Below are 25,623 nucleotides of genomic sequence, written 5' to 3' on the forward strand. Positions count from 1 at the left end.
GGCCTTTTCAAATCTCTGTGCTTTATTCATTTAATGGGAAGGAATTCAAAATATAAGGAAGTTCTATGAAGACACTGCCTTGGCATGCAACTGCCAGCATTGATTTCAGAGCAGGCCTACTATTTTCCAAAGTCATGCATCAGTTTCAAAAGAAAACAGAATAGAACAGGAAGAAGAGGCTAGAACCATGATACTGTGTCTTTGACACCTATGAATTGTTGAGATACAAAGTCAGTGATTAGAGTTCACTTTGTTCAGTGGACAGTATTTGTTTGAATAATAGTCTTTCAAATTAATTGATACAATTTGGTATAACAAGGAGAAAAAAAAATCCAGGTCTCAATAAGGACTGTTTCTTGATGATAAAGACTTCATTTTATTTTTATTCCCTGATAAAAATGGTATAAAAACTTGGGGAGTGTTTAAACACTAATGTCAGTAACACGCAAAATGGACTGACCTGACCCTTTGCTTTCGCTCCTAAACCTTACCTAGAAGAATTACCAGTGAGTCAGAGGAGGACAATAAATGGCAGATTTAAAGAGCCTCAACTAACCAAGTATTCCAGAAGTTGTTGGGCATCTTTGACCTTTAGAAAGCCATGTATCTTGGTTATCTTTATTCCCTGCATTGGTCAGACAAATCAAGGCAAAGTGGTCAGGGCGATTGCACCCAGAACACTCCCTTACTGTGGAGGACCCAAAGTGTTTGAATTATCTTTTGTTGGTCTGACTTTACATACCCATTTCCCCCCACTAATTGCTATTTTCCTAATCGCTGTTTCAAAGTCCATGTGAGTCAAATTGATATCTTTATACTAATATAGGCAATGTTTAGTTACTGTGAAAGTATACAAAAGGCAATACCAAACAAGCAAGTAAATGAAATAAAACAGAATTTAGAATGAGTGTGATTTTTTTTTTTTTTTTTTTTTTTTTTTTTTGCGGTACGCGGACCTCTCACTGTTGTGGTCTCTCCCGTTGCGGGGCACAGGCTCCGGATGCGCAGGCTCAGCGGCCACCTCTCACGGGCCCAGCCGCTCCGCGGCATGTGGGATCTTCCCGGACCCGGGGCACGAACCCGCGTCCCCCGCATCGTCAGGTGGACTCTCAACCACTGCGCCACCGGGGAAGTCCCTAGAATGAGTGTGATTTTATAAACTAAAATAACACCAGGGACTTTACCATTATTTTTAAATGTTGTAAAACATAACAATTGTTAATTAAATGGTGAAAGTTTTATTTACACCTTATAATAGAAATTCCTGGTGTCCTAAAGAAGCATTTTTGACTGAGTGATCTTTACACATACTGCTTATGAATGTTCCAAAAGAATTTGGAAGAAACTGGTAGCTTCTCATCCAGTTTAAAGTTGTCATCTAAATATTTTACTGTGTTAAGTAATTAAAACTTACGAAAAGAGATAATTTTTGATGTGGATGTTAATTATTGATATTAAAAATAGTCTTTCATTAGGATCTAAAGATCACAGTCAGGGAGAAAGGTTTCTAAATGACAGTACTTCTGAAAATCCGTTCCTCCAAAAAACAGTGAGAACACTAGCAAAAAGTGGCCAAAATAAACATTTTCAGAACTCTGGAAATTAACCAGAATGCTTATTGGAGGAAAAAAATAAAACCCAGCTGAATTTCCATAAGAACAGAAAGCTTTGTGCTGTTTTCACTTATCCTGTTAACCATTCCCCTCTTCCCAGCTCCAGAGTAATCTTGAAAAACAATAGCCTCACAGTCACAGTAGCTTTGAAAACCTAAAGCCTAGCATCCACTGGAATGAGCAATTTGGAGCTCTTCTCAAAGCCCCATTCCCAGGGAATTGTCATTACGTGTATGTGACTTGTCTGGCAGCTCCCTGGAAAATCGTCACTTGCATAGCTTGTCTTTCTTTGATCTGACTCTGTGCTTAACTCACTGAAAACAGTCTTTTCCCCAGAGTATGTGACAGTTGTTCAACACTACTGCTGCCTGGGATGGTGGTAAACAAGAGGCTGACAAACAAGAGGCTGACCAAAAAACTCAAAAGGAAAAGCTGGGAAATAAGATACATAAAGGGGGCTTTGGTAAGCTCTGAATATATTTGGGAATCTGTGTTTACATGCCCAGGAAAAACTTGAGAAGACCCTAAGTTCTCACTTCTGCCTGACTTTGAGATTTTGCACAAGCAGAAACTGAAGCCTCAGACAGATTTGTGAACCACCTCCTGGAGCCTCAGCACATGCAGAACCGCACGGCACAGGCTGACTACTTCCTGATTCAGAGTGTTTAGGTAACCTCTGTCCAGTAATAGGTTGACTGCTGAGCTAATTGAGCAGAGACTTCAGTGGCCACACACAGCAGAGAACATAACATTTACAGAATTAGTTCAGGAGAAGCAAACAAACAGTGACATCAAAAGCTGGGGAGGGGAAGGAATCTGATTTACAGAGTGGCCATATTATGTAATTTAAGATTTCTAGTTTTCAACAAATAATTTTGAGACAAAGAAATAGGAAAGTATCTGCCTGACACAAGGAGATCAGCTAGGTGGTTTGTGTCCACCTAGAGGGGTGGGAGGGAGGGAGGTGCAAGAGGGAAGAGATATGGGAACATATGTATATGTATAACTGATTCACTTTGTTGTAAAGCAGAAACTAACACACCATTGTAAAGCAATTATACTCCAATAAAGATGTTAAAAAAAAAGAAATAGGAAAGTATGGCCTATACATAGTATGAATAGCAGTCAATAGAAACAGCCTCTGGGAGAAGCCAGGCATTGGACATGAAAGATTAGAAAAATGGATTAAAAGCATTTAACTATGTCTACAAAAGACACACTTTAGATTCAGAGACAAGTAAGTTGAACGTAAAAGAATGGAAAAAGTAGTACTAGGCTAACAGTAATTGAAAGACAAGTAGAGTGGCTCCATTAATAGCAACAAAATGCATGTTAAGACCAGAATTGCTAGAGGCAAAGACAGACATTTTATAATGATAAAAGGGTCAGTCCACCAAGAGGATATAACAATTCTAATTCTAAGGTATAGGCACTTAGTAACACAGCCGTGAAATACATGGATAAAAAGCTGACAGATGGAAGGGAGACTATGTGCTCAACACCAGAGCACCTACAGTTATAAAGCAAATACGAACAGAGCTAAAAGGTGAGAGAGTAAGTCAGCTGACTCTGGAAACAACGTGGGAGCTGAGGCACCGACCCCCCCGCCCCAGTTGAAAGTCTGCGTGTAATGTTTAACTTCCCTGAAAGTTAACTACTAATAGCCTACTATTGACCTGAAGCCTCACTAATAACGTAAAGTCAGTTAACATATTTTGTATGTTGTATGTATTACATACTTTATTCTTACGATAAAGTAAGCTAGAGTAAAGAACATGTTATTAAGAAAATCATAAGGAGGAGAAAATACATTTGCTGTACTGTAAGTTTATGAAGTTACTGGTATCCGTAAATACAGTACAGCAAATGTATTTTTTCCTCCTTATGTTAAACTTATAATTATCATTAAGCTTATCACCTGTTTATAAGATGAATCTTCTGCCAGTACCTACATCAATATTGTCTTATGTGGTACAAAATGCTATAGGTGTTACATGTATTAATAGTGCCAGACATCAAAATGAAAAGATAATGTGAAAAAGAAATTCATATTTATTTACAGGTTTAATGATTCATGCATTGATAACAAAGGAGCAGCAATAAGATTGCTTCATGGTAGCCTAGCCTGTACACTAATGAATAAATTGTTATAAATTTTTATGGCATACAGCATTACAGTCATTTATAATATAGTATTAGAAACATCTACATTAAAAAAATAAACACTTCTCTGTGATGATAGGCTGTGAGCTACGTGGTTTGTCTGTGAGTTTTTTACAAATCGCTGCAGATCTCCAAAAAATTTTCCAGTGTATTTATTGAAAAAAATCCATGTGTAAGTGAACCCATGGTTCACTTGTTGTAACTTGTAAGTGAACAACATGAGTGTTGTTCAAGGGTCAGCTGTATAATACTACTTGGAGACCCCACTCTCACCAATGGATAGATCATCCAACAGAGAATCAAAAAGGAAATAGTGGATTTGAAGAACACAGTAGATCAATTTGATCTGACAGACATATATAGAATATTCCATTAAACAGCAGCATGATATATACATTTTTTTAAGCACACATGAAACATTTTCTAGGATCATGTTATGCACAAAACAAGTCTCAACAAATTGAAGATGATAAAAATTATATCAGGTATCTTTTCAGACCACAAAAGTATGAAACTAGATATCCATTAATAGGAGGAAAGCTGGAAAATTCACAAACACATGGAAATTAAACAACATACTTCTGAGCAACCAATGGATCAAAGAAGAAATTTTAAAGGAATGAAAAAGTATCTTGAGACAACCAAAAATGGAAACACAACGTACCAAAGTGTATGGGATGGAGCAAAAGCAGTTCTAAGAACAAACTATAGCTATAAGAAAAAAGGAATATCTCAAACAATCTAACATTACACCTCAAGGAACTAGAAGAAGAACAAAGTAAGCCAAAGTTAGCAGAAGGAAATAATAAAGAGTAGAGCTAAGATAAGAGCAGAAATAAATGAAGTGGAAAATAGGAAAACAATAGAAAAGATTAATAATACTAAGAGTTGGCTTTTTGAAACAAAATTGACAAACCTTTAGCTAGACTAACCAAGACAAAAGGAGGACTCAAACAAATAAATTTCTAAATGAAAGAGGAGACATTGCAACAGATAACACAGAAATACAAAGGATCATAAGAGACTACTGTGAACAATTATATGCCAATAAATTGGGCAACCTAGAAGAGACAAATTCTTGGAAACATATAGCCTATCAAGACTGAATCAGAAAGAAATCGAAAACCTGAACAGACCAATAGTGTGTAAGGAGATTGAATCAACATCAAAAACCTCTTAACACAGAGAGACCTAGCACCAGATGGTTTCACTGGTGAATTCAAATATTTAAAGAGTAATTAATGCCAGTCCTTCTCAAACTCTGACAAAAAATTCAAGAGGAGGAGGGACTCTTCCAAACTCATTTTACAAGGCCAGCATTACCTTGGTACCAAAACCAGATAAAGACACTACAAGAAAATCTCCAGCCACTGATGAATATAAATGCAAAAATTCTCAACAAAATACTAGCAAACTGCATTCAGTAGCACATTATGAGGACCATACACCATGGTCAAGTGCCTCATCCCTATGAGGCAAAAGTGTTTCAGAATACACAAATCAATAATCATTAATAGACTGAAAGGTTAAAAATCATACAATAATCTCAATAGATACAGAAAAAGCATTTGACAAAATTTATTATCCTTTCATGACAAAAATTCTCAATAGGATATAGAAATGTACCTCAACATAGTAAAGCCCATACATGACAAGCCCACAGCTAACATCATACTCAGTGGTGAAATGTTGAAAGCTTTTCCTCTAAGATCAGGAACAAAACAAGGGTTTCCATTCTCACCACTCCTATTCAGCTCAGTAATGGAAATCCTAACCAGAGCAGTCAAGCAAAGAAAAGAAATAAAAAGCATCCAAATTGGAAAGGAAGAAGTAAAATTATCTCTTTTCTTAAATGATATGATCTTAAAGATAGAAAACCCTAAAGACTTCACACACATACAGAAAAAACAAAACAATACAATATACAAAAATCAGTGTGTGTTTCTATGCACTAGGATGAATTCTCTGAAAAAGAAATAAAACAATCCCAGTCGCAGTGGCATCAAAAACAATAAAATACTTATGAATAAATTTAACCAAGGAGATGAAAGATCCTTACACTGAAAACTAAAAGACATTGAAGAAAGAAACTGAAGACACAAACTAATGGAAAGATGTCCCATGTTCATGATTGGAAGAATTAATATTGTTAAAATGTCCGTACTGTGCACAGCCATCTATAGATTCAGTGCAATCCCCATTAAAATTTTAATGGCTTTTTTTTTTTTTAACAGAAATAGAACAAACAACCCTAAAATTTGTATGGAACCTCAAAAGACCCCAAATGGCCAAAACAGTCTTGAGAAAGAACAACAAAGCCATATGCATCACACATCCCAGATTTCAAATTATACTGCAAAGCTGTACAAATTAAAACAGTGTGGTACTGGCATAAAAACAGACACATAGACCAATTGTACAGCGTTAAGATCCCAGAAATGAATCCACACATCTATATAATCAATTAATATTTGAAAAGGTAGCTAAGAATGCCCAGTGGTGTAAAGATAGTCTCTTCAGTGAATGGTATTGGGAAAACTGGATAATCACATGCTAAAGAATGAAACTGGACCCTTACTCAGAAAATTAGCTTGAAATGGATTAAAGACTTGATGTAAGACCTGAAGCTGTAACACTCTTAAAAGAAAACATAGGCAGTAAGCTGTTTGACATTGGTCTTGGCAGTGGTTTTTTGACTCTGACACCAAAAGCAAAAGCAATAAAAACAAAAATTAATAAATGGGACAACATCAAACTTAAAACCTTCTGCACAGCAAAGGAAATCATCAACAAAAAGAATAGGCAACCTATGGAATGTGAGAAAGTATTTGTAAATTGTTTGTCTGCTAACTGGTTAATAATCAAAATACACAAGGAACTCATACAGCTCACTAACAATAATAATAATCTGATTAAATGGGCAAAGAAACTGAATTTTTCCAAGCAAGATATACACATGGCTAACAGGTACATAAAAAGATGCTCATCATTATTAATCATCAGGGAAGTACAAATCAAAACTGCAGTGAGTTATCACCTCACAATGAGCTATCTCTTCACACCTGTTAGAATGGCTGTTCTCAAAACGACAACAGTTAACAAGTGCTGGCAAGGATATGGAGAAAAGGGAACCCTTGTATACTTTTGGTGGGGATGTAGCTTGATACAAGCCATATATGGAAAACAGTATGGAGGTTTCTCATAATTAAAATAGAACTACCATATAATCCAGCAGTCCCAGTTCAGGGTATATAGTCAAAGGAAATGTAATCACCATCTCTAAAAGATACCCATGCTCCTCTGTTTACTGCAGTGTTATTTACAATACCAAGTCATGAAAACAACTTAAGTGTCCATCTACGGATGAATGGGTAAAGAAAATGTGAGATAGATAGGCAGGTAGGTAAGTAGATAGATAGATACGCACACAATGAAATATTCAGCCATAAAATAGAAGGAAATCCTACTGTTTGTGACAACATGGATGAACCTTGAGGGCATTATTCTAGTGAAATAAGAGAAAGACAAATATTGTATGATCTCATTTATATGTGGAATCTAAAAAGAAAATGCACACATATAGAAACAGAGCAGGTTGGTGGTTGCCAAGATCAGGTATGTGTGGGGGAAATGGATGAAGGTTGTCAAAGGGTACAAACTTTCATTTATAAGATGGATTAGTTCTCAGGATCTAATAATGCACAGCATGATGACTACAGTTAACAGCACTGTATTTGGAAGTTGTTAAGAAAAGATCTTCAGAGTTGTCACCACACACACAAACATGTAAATATATGGAGAGCTGTATGTGTTAATCTTATTGTGGCAATCATTTTGCTATATGTACATATGCTACATGTACATATTTTAAATCATTATGTTGGACACCTTAAACTTATAGAATGTTATATGTCAATTATATAAATAAAGCTGGGAGAAAAGAAAGAAAACGCACTCATAAAAACAGAGAGTAGATTGGTGATTGCCAGGGGCTGCAGGGTGGAGGAAATAGGTAAAGGTGGTCAAAGCTTACAAACCTCCAGTTATAAGATGAAATGTGTTCTGGAGATGGTGCAGCATGGTGACTACAGTTAACGATAATGTATTGTGTACTTGTAAGTTGCTAAGAGAGTAGATTTTAAAAGTTCTCATCACACACACACACACCAAAGGTAACTGTGAGTTGATGGATGTGTTAACTAACCTTACTGTGATCAATTTGCTATACATGTGTATAAAAACATCACTTTGGACACCTTAAATTCACACAATGTTACATGTCGGCTATATCTTAGTAAAGCTGGTGGGGTGGGGGAAGAATTAAAGGGAGAAATAAACAATTTAACAACAATAGTTTGAGACTTCAGTACCCTACTTACAATTATCTTTAGAATAACTAGGCAGAAATCAACAAAGCACACTCTGTAGCACAATCCACTCAGCAGCAGCAAAATATGTATTCTTTTCAAATGCACATGGAATATTTTCCAAGATAGAACAAATAGTAAGTCTCAGTAAGTTGAAAAGGAGTGAAAATATACAAAGTATGTTCACTGAGTACTATGGAACTGAATTATGTCATTAACAGAGTGAAATTTGTGGAAAATGAACAATACATTCCTAAATAACTATGGGCCAAAGATGAAATTCACAAGGGAAATTAAAAAATAATCTGAGACAAATGAAAGTTAAATGCAGCATAAAACATATGAGATGCAGCTCAAGCATTGCTAAGTGGCATATTTGTTGCTGTAATTGCTTATATTAAAAAAGAATGATCTCAAAGCAATAACCTAACTTCCAGTATAAGAAACAAAAATAAAGCAAACTAAACCCAAAGAAGCCAGAAGGAAGGAAATAATTTAGAGAAGAAATAAATAGAGAATAGAAAAACAATAAAAGTTTTAATGAAACTAGAAGTTTTTTCTTTGAAAGGTCAACAACACTGACAAATGTCTAGCTAGCCTGACCATGAAAAAAAAAAGATTTAAATTATAAAAATCAGTAATGAAAGAGGGAACATTAGTATTACCTTACAGAAATAAAAGGATTATAAGAGAATACTGTCAGCAATTGCATGTTAACAAATTAGATTACCCAGGTGAAATGGACAGATTTCTAGGATGATAAATATTGTTGAAACTGAATCAAGAAGAAATAGAAAATCAAAGCATTTTTCAAAGTATTCTATGAGGACTGTATTACCCTGATACCAAAACCAGTAAAAACTATCACAAGAAAACTAATATCCCTTATGAATAGCCCTTGTGAACATAGACACAAAATCCTTAAAAAAAAAAAAGAAACCTAATCTAGCAATATATAAAAAGGACTATACATTATAACCATTTGAGATTTATTACAGGCATACAAGATTGGTTCAACATATGAAAATCAATCTAATCACCTTATTAATGGAATAAAAGAGAAAAGCCACATGATTATCTCAGTAAACACATAAGAAGCATTGCCAAAATCCAACACCATTTCATAACTAAAAAGTAAACATCTAATAAGGCAGGAATAAAAAGGAATTTCTTTAAGTCCTGAAAATGAGCTCTATGAAAAACTCATAGCTAACATCATACTTTATGGGAAAGATGGAAAGCTGTCTCCAGATCAGAAACAAAGCAAGAATGTCTGCACTTGCCACTTCTTTGTAATGTATTGAAGATTTTATCCAGGGTAATTAGTTAAGGAAAAATATAAATCATATCAATGTAAGAAAGAAATAAGTCAATTTTTCTCTGTTTGCAGAAGACCTGATCTTTTATATAGAAAATCCTGAGGAATCTACAAAAAAAAAAATCCAAAAATGATTAGAATCTACAAAACACGTTCAGCAAGGCTGTAGAATAAAAAGTTAAATATGCAAAGATCATTTGTATTGCTGATACTAGCAATGAACAATATGAAAATGAAATTCATTTCATTTACAGTATCAGTCAGAAACACTAAGATACTTAAGAATAAATTTAACAATATAAGGTCAATACATTGACATTGAAAACTATATAACATTGTTGAAAGAAACCAAATAAGTGGAAAGTAATTTCATGGTCATGGATTGGAAGGCTTAATGTTAAAGTGCCATACTCTCCAAAGTGATCTTCAGGTTGAACACAGTCATTGTCAAAATCCCACCTGGCTTTTCTCCCCACCCCCCCACCCCCAGAAATCTGATAAGCTAATACTGAAATTCAATTACAGTTCCTATCAAAATCCCAATGACAGTTTTTGGAGAGATAGAAAAATTCATCCTAAAATTCATATGGAATCTCAAGGGACTGTGAATAGCCTAAACAGATTTGAAAAACAACAAAATTGGAGGACTCACACTTCCTGATTTCAAAACATATTACAAGTCTACAATAATCTAAAGAATGTGATATTGGCATAAAGATAGGCAATAGACAAATGGAATAGAATACAGAGCCCCCATATAAACTCTTGCATATATGCTTTAACAGTCTTCAGCAAAGGTGCCAAGACTACTCAATGGGGAAAGGACATTCTCTTCAACAAATGGTGCTGGGAATAAAGGATATCCACAAGCAAAAAAATGAAGTTGCACCCTTATACCATATAAAAAATTAACTCAAAATAGATTAAAGACCTAAATACAAGACCTAAAACTACAAAACTCCTAGAAGAAAACAGAGAAAAAGCTTCATGACATTGGACTTGGCAATGATTTCTTGGATCTGACACCCAACGCACAGGTAGCAAAATTTAAAATAGACAAATGGGGTTACATCAAACTTACAAGCTTTTGTACACCAAAGGACACAATCAACAAAGTGAAATGACAACCTGCAAAATGGGATAAAATATTTGCAAATCATATATCTAATGTGGAATTAATATCCAGAATATGTAATGAACTCCTACAACTCTGCAACAACAACAAAAAATCAACCCAATTAAAAAGAGGGCAAAGGCTTTGAATTAGACATTTACCTGAAGTTATTATACAAATAACCAAGAAGCATATGAAAAGATGCTCAACTTTCACTAATCATCAGAGAAATGCCAGTCAAAACTACCTCACACCCATTAGGGTGGCTACTATTAAAAAAAATAATAAGAGGTGGCAAGTATGTGGAGAAATTGGAACCCTTGTACACTGTTGGTGGGATTGTAACATGGTGCAACCCTATGGAAAATAGTATGGTGGTTCCTTAAAAAATTAGAAATACCACATGATGCCTCTATCCTATTTCTGGCTATATATGCAAACGATCTGAAAGCAGGATCTCAAGGAGATGTTTGCACACCCATATGCATAGCAGCACTTACAATAGTGGAACAACCCAAATGTCTACCAGTGGATGAATTGTTGAACAAAAATGTGGTATAAGTACAGTGAAATATTCAGCCTTAAAAAATGAAGAACTTATAATGTATGCTACAACATGGATAAACTTCGAGAACACTATGATTTCACTTTCATGAGTTACCTAAATACTCAGATTCATTAGAACAGAAAGTAGAATGATGGTTACCAGAAGCCTGGGGGAGAGGGAAAAGGTGAGGTTTTTTTTAAATGAGTACAGAGTTTAAGATTTGCAAGATGAAGGAGTTCTGGAAATCTGTTTCACAAAAGTGTGAATATATATAACCCTACTGAACTCTGCATGTAAAAATCATTAAGGTGCTAAATTGTTTATGTGGTTTTCTTAACCATATCAAAAAGAATGCAGAGGTGTAAATAACTTACTACAAAGGTACAAGAATCAAGAGAGTATTATACTGGCATCAAACCAAACACCTAGATCAGTGCAATAGAATTATGAGTTCAGAAGTAAACCCTTACATTTACAGTCTTTTGATTTTTGACAAGAATGCCAAGGCCATTCAGTGGAGAAGGAATACATATGGTGCCAGGACAACTGTATAGCACATGCAAAAGAATGAAGTTGGATTTGTCTTCCCTACCCTGTATAAAAATTAACGCAAAATGGATCAAATATCTAAATGTAAGAGCTAACAGTATAAAATCTCTTAGAAAACATAGGAGTAAATCTTTGTGATTTTGGATTAGACAATAATTTGTTGCATTTGACACCAAAAGCCCAAGCAACAAAAGAAAAAGGTAAATTGAATATCATCTAGGTTAAAAACTTTCTCTGCTTTAAAGAACACCATCAAGTGAAAAGACAACTCACATAATAAGAGACAGTATTTGTGAAGTGTGTATATGATAATGAGCTTGTATCCAGAATATATAAAGGACACTTACAACTCAACAATAAAACACAAGTAATAAGAAAAGGGCAAAGGGTTTGAGTACGCATTTCTCCAAAGAATATATACAAATGGCCAATAAGTGCATGAACGGATGCTGAACATTAGTCATTAGGGAAATTTAGCTACATTATAATAACCAAAATTTGGGAACAGTCCAAGTATCTACCAACTTCTGAATGGATAAACAAAATTTAGTATATTCATACAATGGAATATTATTTGGCAATAAAAAAGTTAAATACTGATTAATGCTACAGTATGGGTGAACCTTGAAAATGTTATGCTAAATGAAAGAAGCCAGTCATGAAAGACCACATTTTTTTATGATTCCATTTATGTGAAATGTCCTGCATAGGCAACTCCATAGGGTTTAGTAAATAAAAAGTTTGTTAGTGGTTGCCAGGAGATGGGTAGTGGGGATGGGAAGAGAGATTTGGGGAGTGACTACTAATGGATATGGGGCAGCTTTTTGGGGTGAAGAACATGTTCTGAATTTAGGTAGTGGTGATGGTCATACAACTTTATCAGTATTCTAAGAATTATTAAATTACATAGTTCAAAAGGGTGAATGTTATATGAATTATATTTTAATAAAGCTGGTATTTTTTTAAAAGTTATAGTAAGTTGACACTCCATCATATTAAAAAAAAACCTCTTTTTTGCTCCTTGCCCACTTTTCCATAGTTTTACTTTTATTTGTATGTTTTTATATTTCAGTCTTTTATTGATATTGTTTTATTTGATACTTATTTGAGCAAAAATTATGTAAATTGAAATGAAAGTTTCAATTTCTTATGACTAAAAGACTTCAGGTGTTTAAATATAAATCATTCTAAAATTTTTTTTATCATTATTAACAATGCAAAATTGATTAAAAGCAGATAATGTTACAAGTATTTGAATTCACCAAATCATATATTAAAAAACATTTTTGTTTTTAACTGATGATTAAATTATGACCTCTTTTAATTTTGTTAAAAGCAAATAATTGGAATCACTTGACATGGAAAATAATTTTTTACCTAGTCATTATTCATTCATTTTCTCAAATCCTTGAAACATATCCCCCCAAAGCCTTGCAAGTCATATCAAAATGACTATCGATTATACTTGTTAAATTTTACCTTGGGGCACGTTGTTTGATCTTATATACTAGATAAGGATTGGGAAAATTGAGACGTTGTCTTTTTCAATATAATGTTATTTTCTATTATGTTATTTGTCTATTTCAGTATAGTGTATTTTTCCATTAAAGTTCCTTTCTGTGCTTTAAATTTTCATCAAAACTAAGGACTGCAGATGCAGTTTATTCAAATTATAGGAAATATCTACCAAATAAATTAACTGGCAAAGCTAGACATCATTGTTAAAACATTCATCCAGTCTTTCCCTCTTTGCTGATGGAAGAGGCAAAGTTTTTAACAAAAGTTATTTAGCATTTTCATTATAATTAATTAGCCAGCACACATTTGACAGATTGTTCCATGTTGTAAGGCAGAAGGGCAGTTGTGAAAGGAGAAGTGGGAAGCGACTACTTTTTTTTAACATCTTTTTTGGAGTTTAATTGCTTTACAATGGTGTGTTAGTTTCTGCTTTATAACAAAGTGAATCAGCTATACATATACATATACCCCATATCTCCTTCCTTGTGCGTCTCCCTCCTACCTTCCCTATCCCATCCCTCTAGGTGTTCACAAAGCACCATGCTGATTTCCCTGTGCTATGCGGCTGCTTCCCACTAGCTGTGTGTTTTACATTTGATAGTGTGTATATGTCCATGCTACTCTCTTACTTCATCCCAGCTTACTCTTCCCACTCCCTGTGTCCTCAAGTCCATTCTCTACATCTGCGTTTTTATTCCTGTCCTGCCCCTAGGTTATTCAGAACCTTTTTTTTTTTTTTAAGATTCCATATATATTTGTTAGCACGGCATTTGTTTTTCTCTTTCTGACTAACTTCACTCTGTGTGACAGACTCTAAGTTCATCCACCTCACTGCAAATAACTCAATTTCGTTTCTTTTTATGGCCGAGTAGTATTCCATTGTATATATGTGCCACATTTTCTTTATCCATTTGTCTGTCGATAGACACTTAGGTTGCTTCCATATCCTGGTTATTGTAAATAGTGCTGCAATGAACATTATGGTACATGCTTTTTTTGAATTATGGTTTTCTCAGGGTGTATGCCCAGTAGTGGGATTGCTGGGTCATATGCTAGTTGTATTTTTAGTTTTTAAAGGAACCTCCATACTGTTCTCCACAGTGGTTGTATTAATTTACATTCTCACCAGCAGTGCAATAGGGTTACCTTTTCTCCACACCATCTCCAGCATTTATTGTTTGCAGATTTTTTGACGATGGCCAATCTGACGGGTGTGAGATGATATCTCATTGTAGTTTTGATTTGCATTTTTCTAATGATTAGTGATGTTGAGCATCCTTTCATGTGTTTGTTGGCAATCTGTTTGTCTTCTTTGGAGAAATGTCTATTTGGGTCTTCTGCCCATTTTTGGATTGGGTTGTTCGTTTTTTTGATATTGAGCTGCATGAGCTGCTTGTAAATTTTGGAGATTAATCCTTTGTCAGTTGCTTCATTTGCAAATATTTTCTCCCATTCTGAGGGTTGTCTATTCGTCTTATTTATGGTTTCATTTGCTGTGCAAAAGCTTTTAAGTTTCATTAGGTCCCGTTTATTTTTGTTTTTATTTCCATTTCTCTAGGAGGTGGGTCAAAAAGGATCTTGCTGTGATTTATGTCATAGAGGCTTCTGCCTATGTTTTCCTCTAAGAGTTTTACAGTGTCTGGCCTTACATTTAGGTCTTTAATCCATTTAGAGTTTATTTTTGTGTATGGTGTTAGGGAGTGTTCTAATTTCATTCTTATACATGTAACTCTCCATTTTCCCAGCACCGCTTATTGATGAGGCTGTCTTTTCTCCATTTTATATTCTTGCCTCCTTTATCAAAAATAAGGTGACCATATGTGTGTGGGTTTATCTCTGGGCTTTCTATCTTGTTCCATTGATCTATATTTCTGTTTTTGTGCCAGTACTATACTGTGTTGATTACTGTAGCTTTGTAGTATAGTCTGAAGTCTGGGAGCCTGATTCCTCCAGCTGTTTTTCTTTCTCAAGATTGCTTTGGCTATCCGGGGTCTTTTGTGTTTCTATACAAATTGTGAAATTTTTTGTTCTAGTTCTGTAAAAAATGCCAGTGGTAATTTGATAGGGATTGCATTGAATCTGTAAATTGCTTTGGGTAGTATAGTCATTTTCATAGTGTTTATTCTTCCAATCGAAGAACAGATGGTATATCTCTCCATCTGTTTATATCATCTTTAATTTCTTTCATCAGTGTCTTACAGTTTTCTGCATACAGGTCTTTTGGCTTTTTATGTATGTTTATTCCTAGGCATTTTATTCTCTTTGTTGCAATGGTAAATGGGAGTGTTTCCTTAATTTCTCATTCAGATTTTTCATCATTAGTGTGTTGGAATGCACGAGATTTCTGTGCATTAATTTTGTATCCTGCTACTTTACCAAATTCTTTGATTAGCTCTAGTAGTTTTCTGGTGGCATCTTTAGGATTCTCTACGTACAGTATCATGTCATCTGCAAAGAATGACAGCTCTACTTCCTCTTTTCAGATTTGGATTCCTTTTATTTCTTTTTCTTTTCTGATTGCCGTGGCTAAAACTTCCAAAACTATGTTGAATAATAGTGGTGAGAGTGGACAGCCTTATCTTGTTCCTGATCTTAGAGTAAATGATTTCAGTTTTTCACTATTGAGAACAGTGTTGGCTGTGGGTTTGTCATATATGGCCTTTATTATGTTGAGGTAACTTCCTTCTATGCATACTTTCTGGAGAGGTTTTTTTTTAATCATAAATGGATGTTAAATTTTGTCAAAAGCTTTTTCTACATCTATTGAGATGATCATATGGTTTTTATTCTTCAGTTTGTTAATATGGTTTATCACATTGATTGATTTGCGTATATTGAAGAATTCTTGCATTCCTGGGATAAACCCCACTTGATCATGTTGTGTGATTTTTTTTAATGTGCAGTTGGATTCTGTTTGCTAGTATTTTGTTGAGAAGTTTTGCATCTATGTTCATCAGTGATACTGGCCTGTAGTTTTCTTTCTTTGTGACATCTTTGTCTGGTTTTGGTATCAGGGTGATGGTGGCCTTGTAGGATAATTTTGGGAGTGTTCCTCCCTCTGCTGTATTTTGGAAGAGTTTGAGAAGGATAGATGTTAGCTCTCATCTAAATGTTTGATAGAATTTGTCTGTGAAGCCATCTGGCCCTGGGCTTTTGTTTTTTGGAAGATTTTTAATCACAGTCTCAATTTCAGTGCTTGTGATTGGTCTGTTCACATTTTCTATTTCTTCCTGGTTCAGTCTGAGAAGGTTGTGCATTTCTACAAATTTGTCCATTTCTTCCAGGTTATCCATTTTATTGCCATATAGTTGCTTGTAATCTCTCATGATCCTTTGTATTTCTACAGTGTCAGTTGTTACGTCTTCTTTTTATTTCTAATTCTACTGATTTGAGTCTTCTCCCTTTTTTCTGGATGAGTCTGGCTAATGGTTTATCAATTTTATTTATCTTCTCAAAGAACCAGCTTTTTCTTTTATTGTTCTCTGCTATTGTTTCCATCATTTCTTTTTCATTTATTTCTGATCTGATCTTTATGAGTTCCTCCTTATGCTAACCTTGGTTTTTTTTGTTTGTTTTTCTTTCTCTAATTGCTTTAGGTGTTAAGGTTAGGTTGTTTATTTGAGATGTTTGTTGTTTCTTGAAGTAGGATTGTATTGGTATAAACTTCCCTCTTAGAACTGCTTTTGCTGTATCCCATAGCTGTTGGGTCGTCGTGTTTTCTTTGTCATTTATTTCTAGGTATTTTTTTTACTTCCTCTTTGAATTCGTCAGTGATCTCTTGGTTATTTAGTAGTGTATTCTTTAGCCTCCATGTGTTTGAATTTTTTACAGTTTTCTTCCTGTAATTGATAGCTAGTCTCATAGCATTGTGGTCGGAAAAGATACTTGATAAGATTTGAATTTTCTTAAATTTACCAAGACTTGATTTGTGACTCAAGGTGTGATCTATCCTGGAAAATGTTCCATGAACAATTGAGAAGAAAGTGTATTCTGTTGTTTTTGGAAGGAATGTCCTATAAATATCAATTAAGGCCACCTTGTTTAATGTATCATTTAAAACTTGTGTTTCCTTATTTATTTTCATTTTGGATGCTCTGTCCATTGGTGAAAGTGGAGTGTTAACATCCCCTACTATGATTGTGTTACTGTCAATTTCCCCTTATGTACTGGTGCTCCTATGTTTGGTGCATAAATATTTACAATTGTTATATTTTCTTCTTAGATTGATCACTTGATCATTATGTAGTGTCCTTTTTTGTCTCCTATAATAGTCTTTATTTTAAAGTCTGTTTTGTCTGATATGAGAATTGGTACTCCAGCTTTCTTTTGATTTCCATTTGCATGGAATATCTTTTTCCATCTCCTCACTTTCAGTCTGTATGTGTCCCTAGGTCTGAAGTGGGTCTCTTCTAGACAGCATATATACGGGTCTTGTTTTTATATCCATTCAGCCAGTCTGTGTCTTTTGGTTGGAGCATTTAATCCATTTACATTTAAGGGAGTTATCGATGCATATGTTCCTATTACCATTTTCTTTATTTTGGGGGGTTTGTTATTGTAGGTCTTTTCATTCTCCTGTGTTTCCTGCCTAGGGAAGTTTCTTTAGCATTTGTTGTAAAGCTGGTTTGGTTGTGCTGAATTCTCTTAGCTTTTGCTTGTATGTAAAAGTTTTAATTTCTCCATCGAATCTGAATCAGAACCTTGCTGGGTAGATTAATCTTGGTTGTACGTTTTCCCCTTTCATTGCTTTAAATATGTCCTGCCACTCCCTTCTGGCTTGAAGAGTTTCTGCTGAATGATCAGCTGTTAACATTATGGGGATTCCCTTGTATGTTATTTGTTGTTTTTCCCTTGTTGCTTTTAATATTTTTTCTTTGTATTTAATTTTTGATAGTTTGATTAATATCTGTCTTGAGTTGTTTCTCCTTAGATTTATCCTGTATGGGATTCTCTGTACTTCCTGGACTTGATTGACTATTTCCTTTTCCATATTAGGGAAGTTTTTAGCTATAGTCTCTTCAAATATTTTCTCAGTGCCTTTCTTTTTCTCTTCTTCTTCTGCGACCCCTATAATTCAAATGTTGGTGCATTTAATATTTTCCCGAGGTCTTTGAGACTGTCCTCAATTGTTTTCAATCTTTTTTCTTTATTTGGCTCTGTGCTAGTTATTTCCACTATTTTATCTTCCAGGTCACTTATCTATTTTTCTACCTCAGTATTCTGCTATTGATTCCTTCTAGAGAATTTTTAATTTCATTTTTTGTGTTGTTCATCATTGTTTGTTTGCTGTTTAGTTCTTCTAGGTCCTTGTTAAACATTTCTTATATTTCCATGATTTTGGATCATCTTTACTATCATTATTCTGAATTCTTTTTCAGGTAGACTGCCTATTTTCTCTTCATTTGTTTGGTCTATTGGGTTTTTAACCTTGCTCCATCATCTGCTCATTTTGCTTAACTTACTGCGTTTGGGGCCTCCTTTTTGCAGGTACAGGGTAATAGTTCCTGTTGTTTTTGGTGTCTGCTCCCAGTGGCTAAGGTTGATTCAGTGGGTTGTGTAGCATTCCTAGTGGAGGGCACTGGTGCCTGTGTTCTGGTGGATGAGGTTTGATCTTGTCCTTCTGGTAGGCAGGACTGCATCCAGCGGTGTGTTTTGGGGTGTCTGTGAACTTACTATGATTTTAGGCAGCCTCTCTGCTAATGTGTGGGTTGTGTTCCATCTTGTTAGTTTTTTTGCATAGGGTGTCCTTCACTGTAGCTTCCTGGTCATTGACTGCAGGTGGGTCTTAGCATTGAGATGGAGATCTCTGGGAGAGCTTTTGCTGTTTGATATTATGTGTGGTTGGGAGGTCTTTGGTGAACAAATGTCCTAAACTCGGCTCAGAAGAAAAAGAGAAAAAGAAAGAAAGAAAGAAAAATAAAATTAAGTAGTTATTAAAATAAAAAGAAATTATTAAAAAATTAAAAATAATAAAAAAGAAAGAAAGAAAGAGCAACCAAACTGAAAAACAAATCCACCAATGATAACAAGCACTAAAAGCTATACTAAAAAAACCAAAAAAAAGCAAAAGAAGAAAAATGGACAGACAGAACCCTAGGACAAATGGTAAAAGCAATGTTATATAGACAAAATCACACAAAGAAGCATACACATACACACAAAAAGAGAAAAAGGAAAAAAAATGTATATATATAAAGGAAGAGAATAACTAAATCAATAAACAAATGTACCAATGATAATAAAGTCTAAATAATAAACTAAGGTAAACAAACCAGAAACAAATTAGATATAGAAAGCAAACCCCAAGTCTACCGTTGCTCCCAAAGTCCACCCCCTCAATTGGGGATGATTCATTGTTTATTCAGGCATTCCACAGATGGAGGGTACCTCAAGTTGACTGTGGAGATTTAATCTGCTGCTCCTGAGGCTGCTGGGAGAGATTTCTCTTTCTCTTCTTTGTTCACATGGCTCCGCCCCTTTGTGTAGGTCATCTGAGTGCATCTCTTGTTCTCTCAGATGGGACGGGGTTAAAGAAGGAGCTTATTTGGGGGCTCTGGCTCACTCAGGCCGGGGGAAGGGAGGGGTACAGAATGCCAGGTGAGCCTGTGGCATCAGAGGCCAGCGTGCTGTTGCACCAGCCTCAGGTGTGCTGTGTGTTCTCCCGGGGAAGTTGTCCCTGGATCATGGGATCATGGCAGTGGCGGGCTGCACAGGCTCCCAGGAGGGGAGGTGTGGATAGTGACTTGTGCTTGTACACAGGCTTCTTGGTGGCTGCAGCAGCAACCTTAGCATCTCATGCCTGCCTGTGGTGTTCCCGCTAATAGCCGCAGCTCGCATGCGTCTCTGGAGCTTGTTTAGGGGGTGCTCTGAATCCCCTCTCCTTGCACACCCCGAAACAATGATCTCTTGCCTCTTAGGCAGGTCTAGACTTTTTCCTGGACTCCCTCCCCACTAGCTGTGGTGCAGTAGCCCCCTTTAGGCTGTGTTCACGCAGCCAGCCCCAGTCCTCTCACTGGGGTCTGACCTCTGAAGCCTGAGCCTCAGCTCCCAGCCCCCATCTGTCCTGGCTGGTGGGTGAGCAGAGAAGCCTCTTGGGCTGGTGACTGCTGGCTGGCACTGATCCTCTGTGCAGGAGCCTCTCCACTTTGTTCTCTGCACCCCTGTTGCTGCACTCTCCTCCGTGGCTCTGAAGCTTCCCCCTCCCCGCCCAACCCCTGTCTCCACCAGTGAAGGGGCTCCCTACTGTGTGGAAACTTTTCCTCCTTCACAGCTCCCTCCCAGAGGGGCAGGTCCCATCCTATTCTTCTGTCTCTCTTTTTTCGTTTTTCTTTTGCCCTACCCAGGTACGTGGTGATTTTTTTGCCTTTTGGGAAGTCTGAGGTCTTCTGCCAGGATTCAGTAGGCGTTCTGTAGGAGTTGTTCCACATGTAGATGTATTTCTGATGTATTTGTGGGGAGGAAGGTGATCTCCACGTCTTAACTCCTCCACCATCTTGAAGGTCTCTCTGGGAAGCGATTACTTTTAAGACAGCAGGTGAATCTGTTCTCTGGCAGATTTGTATTTTTTAAGTTCTGTATAAATACTCCCTTAAAACTATCTATGGTTTTGCATTCCTTTTAAAGTCTTTATCTCCAAGAATATTCTCCACCAACTTGAAGAATACTGTTCTACCCTATTCTTATTCTTTTATGAATAAAATAGCCTTGCAGAGCATGCCTTTTATTCTTACGTGTATTGTGTGCAGGGATGTTACTATGTTGGTGAACTTTGTGTTCAAGTGACCTTGACCACCCCACTTGACCACGTTTGCCAGAAACTCCCTGCCTGTGCACTTGTGTTCTATCAATACATCCCTCTCCTGCATTCATGATGGGTTTCTGTTGGTGCCCATATTCAACCTCAGAATACTTTACAACTGGCAACTTATACTAGTTGATTAGAGCTGGCATTGGAGGCGATTCTCTGTCATAGCAATTTTATTAGTTTTCTCAGTCAGCACACTTGTATCTTTTCTCTTTTTACAATTCAGATTTTTAAATTTTTGTTTATTAATGAGGTTTTCTTTGGTTAAACTTATTATCCTTAAGTCAGATTGGAAATGTGTTTGTAGACGGTCCTCCATGGGTCTCTTGCTTTTCTTATATTTTGTGAACTGAAGTTTGGTTTTTTGATCTGGTTTGTCTTTTCAATGTAATTCCTGTAGTGAGCAGTATTGGAAGACTTAGTGATTCCCAGAGCAATGGTTAGATTTGCATACGACCTTGGAAGATAAGAGCTGGTTTCTCACTTTAGAGCAAAGGGGTAGGTATGGTTACTGCCCCGCTGCAGGGATTCACATTCCCAAATCTCAGGGCTTCTGCTGTGTGTGCAAGTGTCAGCTGGCCCCACTTAAGTTGCTCTGTGAAAATTGGGACTTAGGGAACTGGAGCAAGAAAACACTGGGATTCTGTCCACTTCTGTTGTTGTGATAAATTCCTGTGGTCCTGCTTCTGACTGCATTCAGCAGGTTGTGATAGACTAACTTGTTAGCATGAAGTAGTAGGCTAAAATCTCAGGTCCTTCATCATTCTTGGCAATAGGTAGGAAATACAAATAAAGAAGCAAATAAATAGCTTTCAGAGTTCACTTCAGAAATGTCACTTTATTCATGTTTTTCCTTTAAAAACTACATTATATATTATTTTTATAAATGTAGCATAGATTTTTCAGATTTTATCTTAGGCTAAAATAAAGCATTAACATAATTTTGCTATTCATATTTAATGACAGTTTTAAAAGCATAATAAGCCATCTGTTTTTTCATATGCATATAAACTTGTATGTATTTATGTATATATATGCATATATTGGGGTGTGTGTGTTTGGTTTTGAAAAACCAAATCAATCTTGCTTTGCTTTATCACATTTTCAAGAAATAATCTTAATTCCACATATGCCATTATGATGTATTATTTGCCTCTATTCCAGAATATTGGAAAGAAGATGACCTGCCAAGAGTTCATTGCAAACCTCCAAGGTGTAGATGAGGGTGGTGATTTCTCCAAGGATCTACTGAAAGTAAGCATTGAAATACTGGTATTTATTTATTTATTCATATATTGAAGTATAGTTGATTTACAATATTATATTTGTTTCAGGTATACAACAGAATGATTCAGTATTTTTATAGATTATACTTCATTTAAAGTTATTATAAAATATTGACTATATTTCCTTTGCTGTACCATATATTCTTATAACTTATTTTTTTTATGCTTAGTAGTTTGTACCTCTTAATCCCCTACCCTTAAATACTGGTTTTTAAAATATACTTATATTTTCTACTTACCTTTTAATCTAAAATAGGCTAAGATCATTTAAATATTTTGTTTTTTTCTTTTAGTTTTATTGGTGATGTTTCTGTTGGGCATTGTCCTTGATGCATCAGACTGCAAAGTACCCTTTGATTAATAATTCCTAAAAGTCCACATTGTAATTGATAATACTGAGATAATAAGTAGATTTGGAATAATTGCTGATACAAATAGTGGGCATTTTTTGATTTACTTGACTGTCAGAACTTGAGAAAGATCACAAAGGTATTCCTTAGGGAAACAAAAAGCATTTGCAGACACTAAAGGAAGGAGTTCTGACTCTTCAGTCTGTAGTCAGAAATCCACTCAGGTCATCTCTGGAAAGAGATTAAATTAAATCTGAGTAATTGTAGATTTCCTGAATTATTTGCACTCAACTTTATTATTGTTAACAATTAGCATCTTTTTCCCTCTAGTCAGATTATTTTCTAGGAGACAGAAACATCAACTTTGGAATTCATAGCATCCTGCAGCAGTATAAATGAGATGTGCATTTGATCAAGTGATTGATAATGGATGTGAATATTTTAGAAGTTCAGGATAAGATGTGTATGTTGAGAATGTGATTTTTACATATTTCTATTTGATTCTAACTTTCTTTTTGAAAACTTTGTACACATGTATATTTCTTTTGGAATCAGTTCTTTTGACTGAATTTGCTAAGAAGGGCAACACATTTGAATCATGGTATAATATGGAAATGTACCAGTTGAAAGATAAGTCCTTTATTATGTTTTTTTTGTGACTTTTAAACTATGTCATATGTAGATTCAAGTTCTACCAGGTTTGGAAAGACATATATACTTTGAAAAATGAAAGAAGGTGTAAAAATGGTATTATGAGATTCCAAGTCTTACTGGATTTAATTGCAGCTCATTAAAAAATTATATTATGAAAAAAGCAGGAAGAAATGTATCTTCAGCTTACTATATAAGGAAGGTATTTTTTAAGCTCTTTCTTTATAGAACAAATGCTGCTGTTTCTGAAGCTACAATTCCAAATGGGAATGGGAAGTAAAAGGTTTTGGATTGAGACTTAATAAGTATCTTCTGTGCATCCATGGAAGTTATACAGTAGACACATGTTAACAGGTCTTTTTTCAGTCTAGTGGTACTAGCATGGAAAATAAGTCTTTCTAGGAGAGGATTTGTGAGGCTTTTATCAAGTTATGTCAGAAATGAAAATTGACAGGTATAATTTTTGTAGTGAAGCTCTTAGACTTTAGTGGTAGGCTTATGGTTACGTTTGTGACTGTGGGTACAAAGTGGGCAGATTTAGAGTGTGTTTGATGGAGCTTTCTGAACCAAATGTAGTTAATGTACAATGTGGTGGCTACCATTCACCTTGGGGTAAACATGTTCTTTGATTTAGTCAACCAAGAATTTGCTGGATGATTTGTCACAGTTGTACAGTTTGAGATCACATTTACAAATCTTGGAAAAATATATGTTATACTGTTCTTTATTTACTGTGGGAAGATGACAGTGAAATGACACTGAAAATGACAGTGGCATTTAGCATGGAAATTGTCAAGTAAAATATTGATTCCTTTTTATAACAAACCCCAACCACTCACCCATCCAAGAGGAGACTTTTCCATTTCAGTAGGAATCTGGATTTTATTGCAGATTCTTCAAACCGTTGGTTTCATTTCACTCTTCTTTGTGGCCAGCCCTCTTCCCTGCTCCTTCTCCCTTTCCCTCCCTTTCTGCCTCCCTCTTTCTTCCTCTCTGTTTCTCTTTACTTCTGTCTTTTCCTTTCTCCTTTGTTTTCTCTTTGTCTCTTTCATATCTTTCTTTCTCTCCTCCCCTCCCACCAAAACTCTCTCTCTCTCTTTCAATAGCTATCTCTTCATTCCTTGTTGAGATAAATTATTGGGCAGAATATTAGTTGGCATTTTGGGGGACAATATTATATGCATGCCACATAGACAGATACATATGTACAGATAAACACAAACACGTTTGGTATCATCTTACAGGTTCTGAGTAACCCCTTTCTGTCTTCCGCCACCCCCTCCCCAACTTAAAAAATTACAGGCATGTACTACATGCAGTTTAATTTATGATGTAAGATGTTTAAAGTTACGTGGATGAAACCAATAAATGGTTATTGCTACATATTGACCTTATTAATTTTAGATTTCTTTGGATCAAAAGTAGCATTTGGATTTATGTCTGTTGTTCAGATTTCTTTGGACCAGAAGTAACATTTCGACTTACACCTGTTCAGCATGATTGTGTAGTCAGGAATATTTATTGAAGATCCACTGTGTGTTCAGGTGTGGACTTGGAGAACATGTCAGAACCAAATGGGCCCCTGTCCTCAGAGATCATAAACTACTAAAAATGATGGCGGGTCCTTTCTCCCTTAACATGGACAGTTATTCCATATTAAAATAAAAATATAAACTGAATTCTGCTGTTGTCAATGGAAATGGTTACAGAAAAATAGACCTTAACATACTTAAAGGTATGCAAAATGAGGAACTTGTTTCAAGCCTTCAAATTTAGAGACTTGAGTTAATATTTTGCTTTAAATTTGACTTAAGCTACATGAAAAGGGTAGATAATGGTATATTGAGCCCTTTTTCACAATTTACAATTCCACTGCTGTTTCCCTTTTCACTCATATGACCTAAAACAGATACATGAGTATATGAGTGCTTTCTGCAAATGAGAGTTCTCCCTTGACAAGTTGCTTAGAGCATAAGTTATAGATATCTATGGTATAAAATGGAAGAAGTTAGGTACCAAAAGACAACCAGTGGTAGAATATTATTTAGGTTCTTTAAACTGTCTGGGAGGATGGGCCTTCATTTGAAATATAGGTACAGTTTTATTAGGAGACTTATTTTGATTTTTATTTAGGTTAATATTCCACTTCATCTCCCACCCCCTTTCCTCTCCATAAACATTAATGTTCTTTCTTTCTTTCTCATAAGCACCCCTGACTATATCCTCACCAAATCAAGACCAAACTATGCCCAACCATCTGGCGTGTTTTATGGCTCCACAGGGCCTGCCCATCCCAATGCTTGGATGTGGTTTGCCTTCAGACATCATTGGGGATGAGGTGGA

General features: G+C 35.6%; 1 protein-coding gene across 9 annotated transcripts in view; it reads left to right on the top strand.

The window, feature by feature from the left end:
• Nucleotides 1-25,623, top strand: part of PSD3 (pleckstrin and Sec7 domain containing 3) — a 647,135-nt gene that overhangs the window by 361,273 nt on the left and 260,239 nt on the right. For all 9 annotated transcript variants that reach the window (XM_067022673.1, XM_059049100.2, XM_067022674.1 and 6 more), the window contains one exon: nucleotides 22,158-22,247. In XM_067022673.1, coding sequence (XP_066878774.1) covers nucleotides 22,158-22,247 — 90 coding nt within the window. The remainder of the gene's footprint in view (nucleotides 1-22,157; nucleotides 22,248-25,623) is intronic.

The sequence above is a fragment of the Kogia breviceps genome, chromosome 20, assembly GCF_026419965.1.
Source record: "Kogia breviceps isolate mKogBre1 chromosome 20, mKogBre1 haplotype 1, whole genome shotgun sequence".
NCBI lineage: Eukaryota > Metazoa > Chordata > Mammalia > Artiodactyla > Physeteridae > Kogia > Kogia breviceps.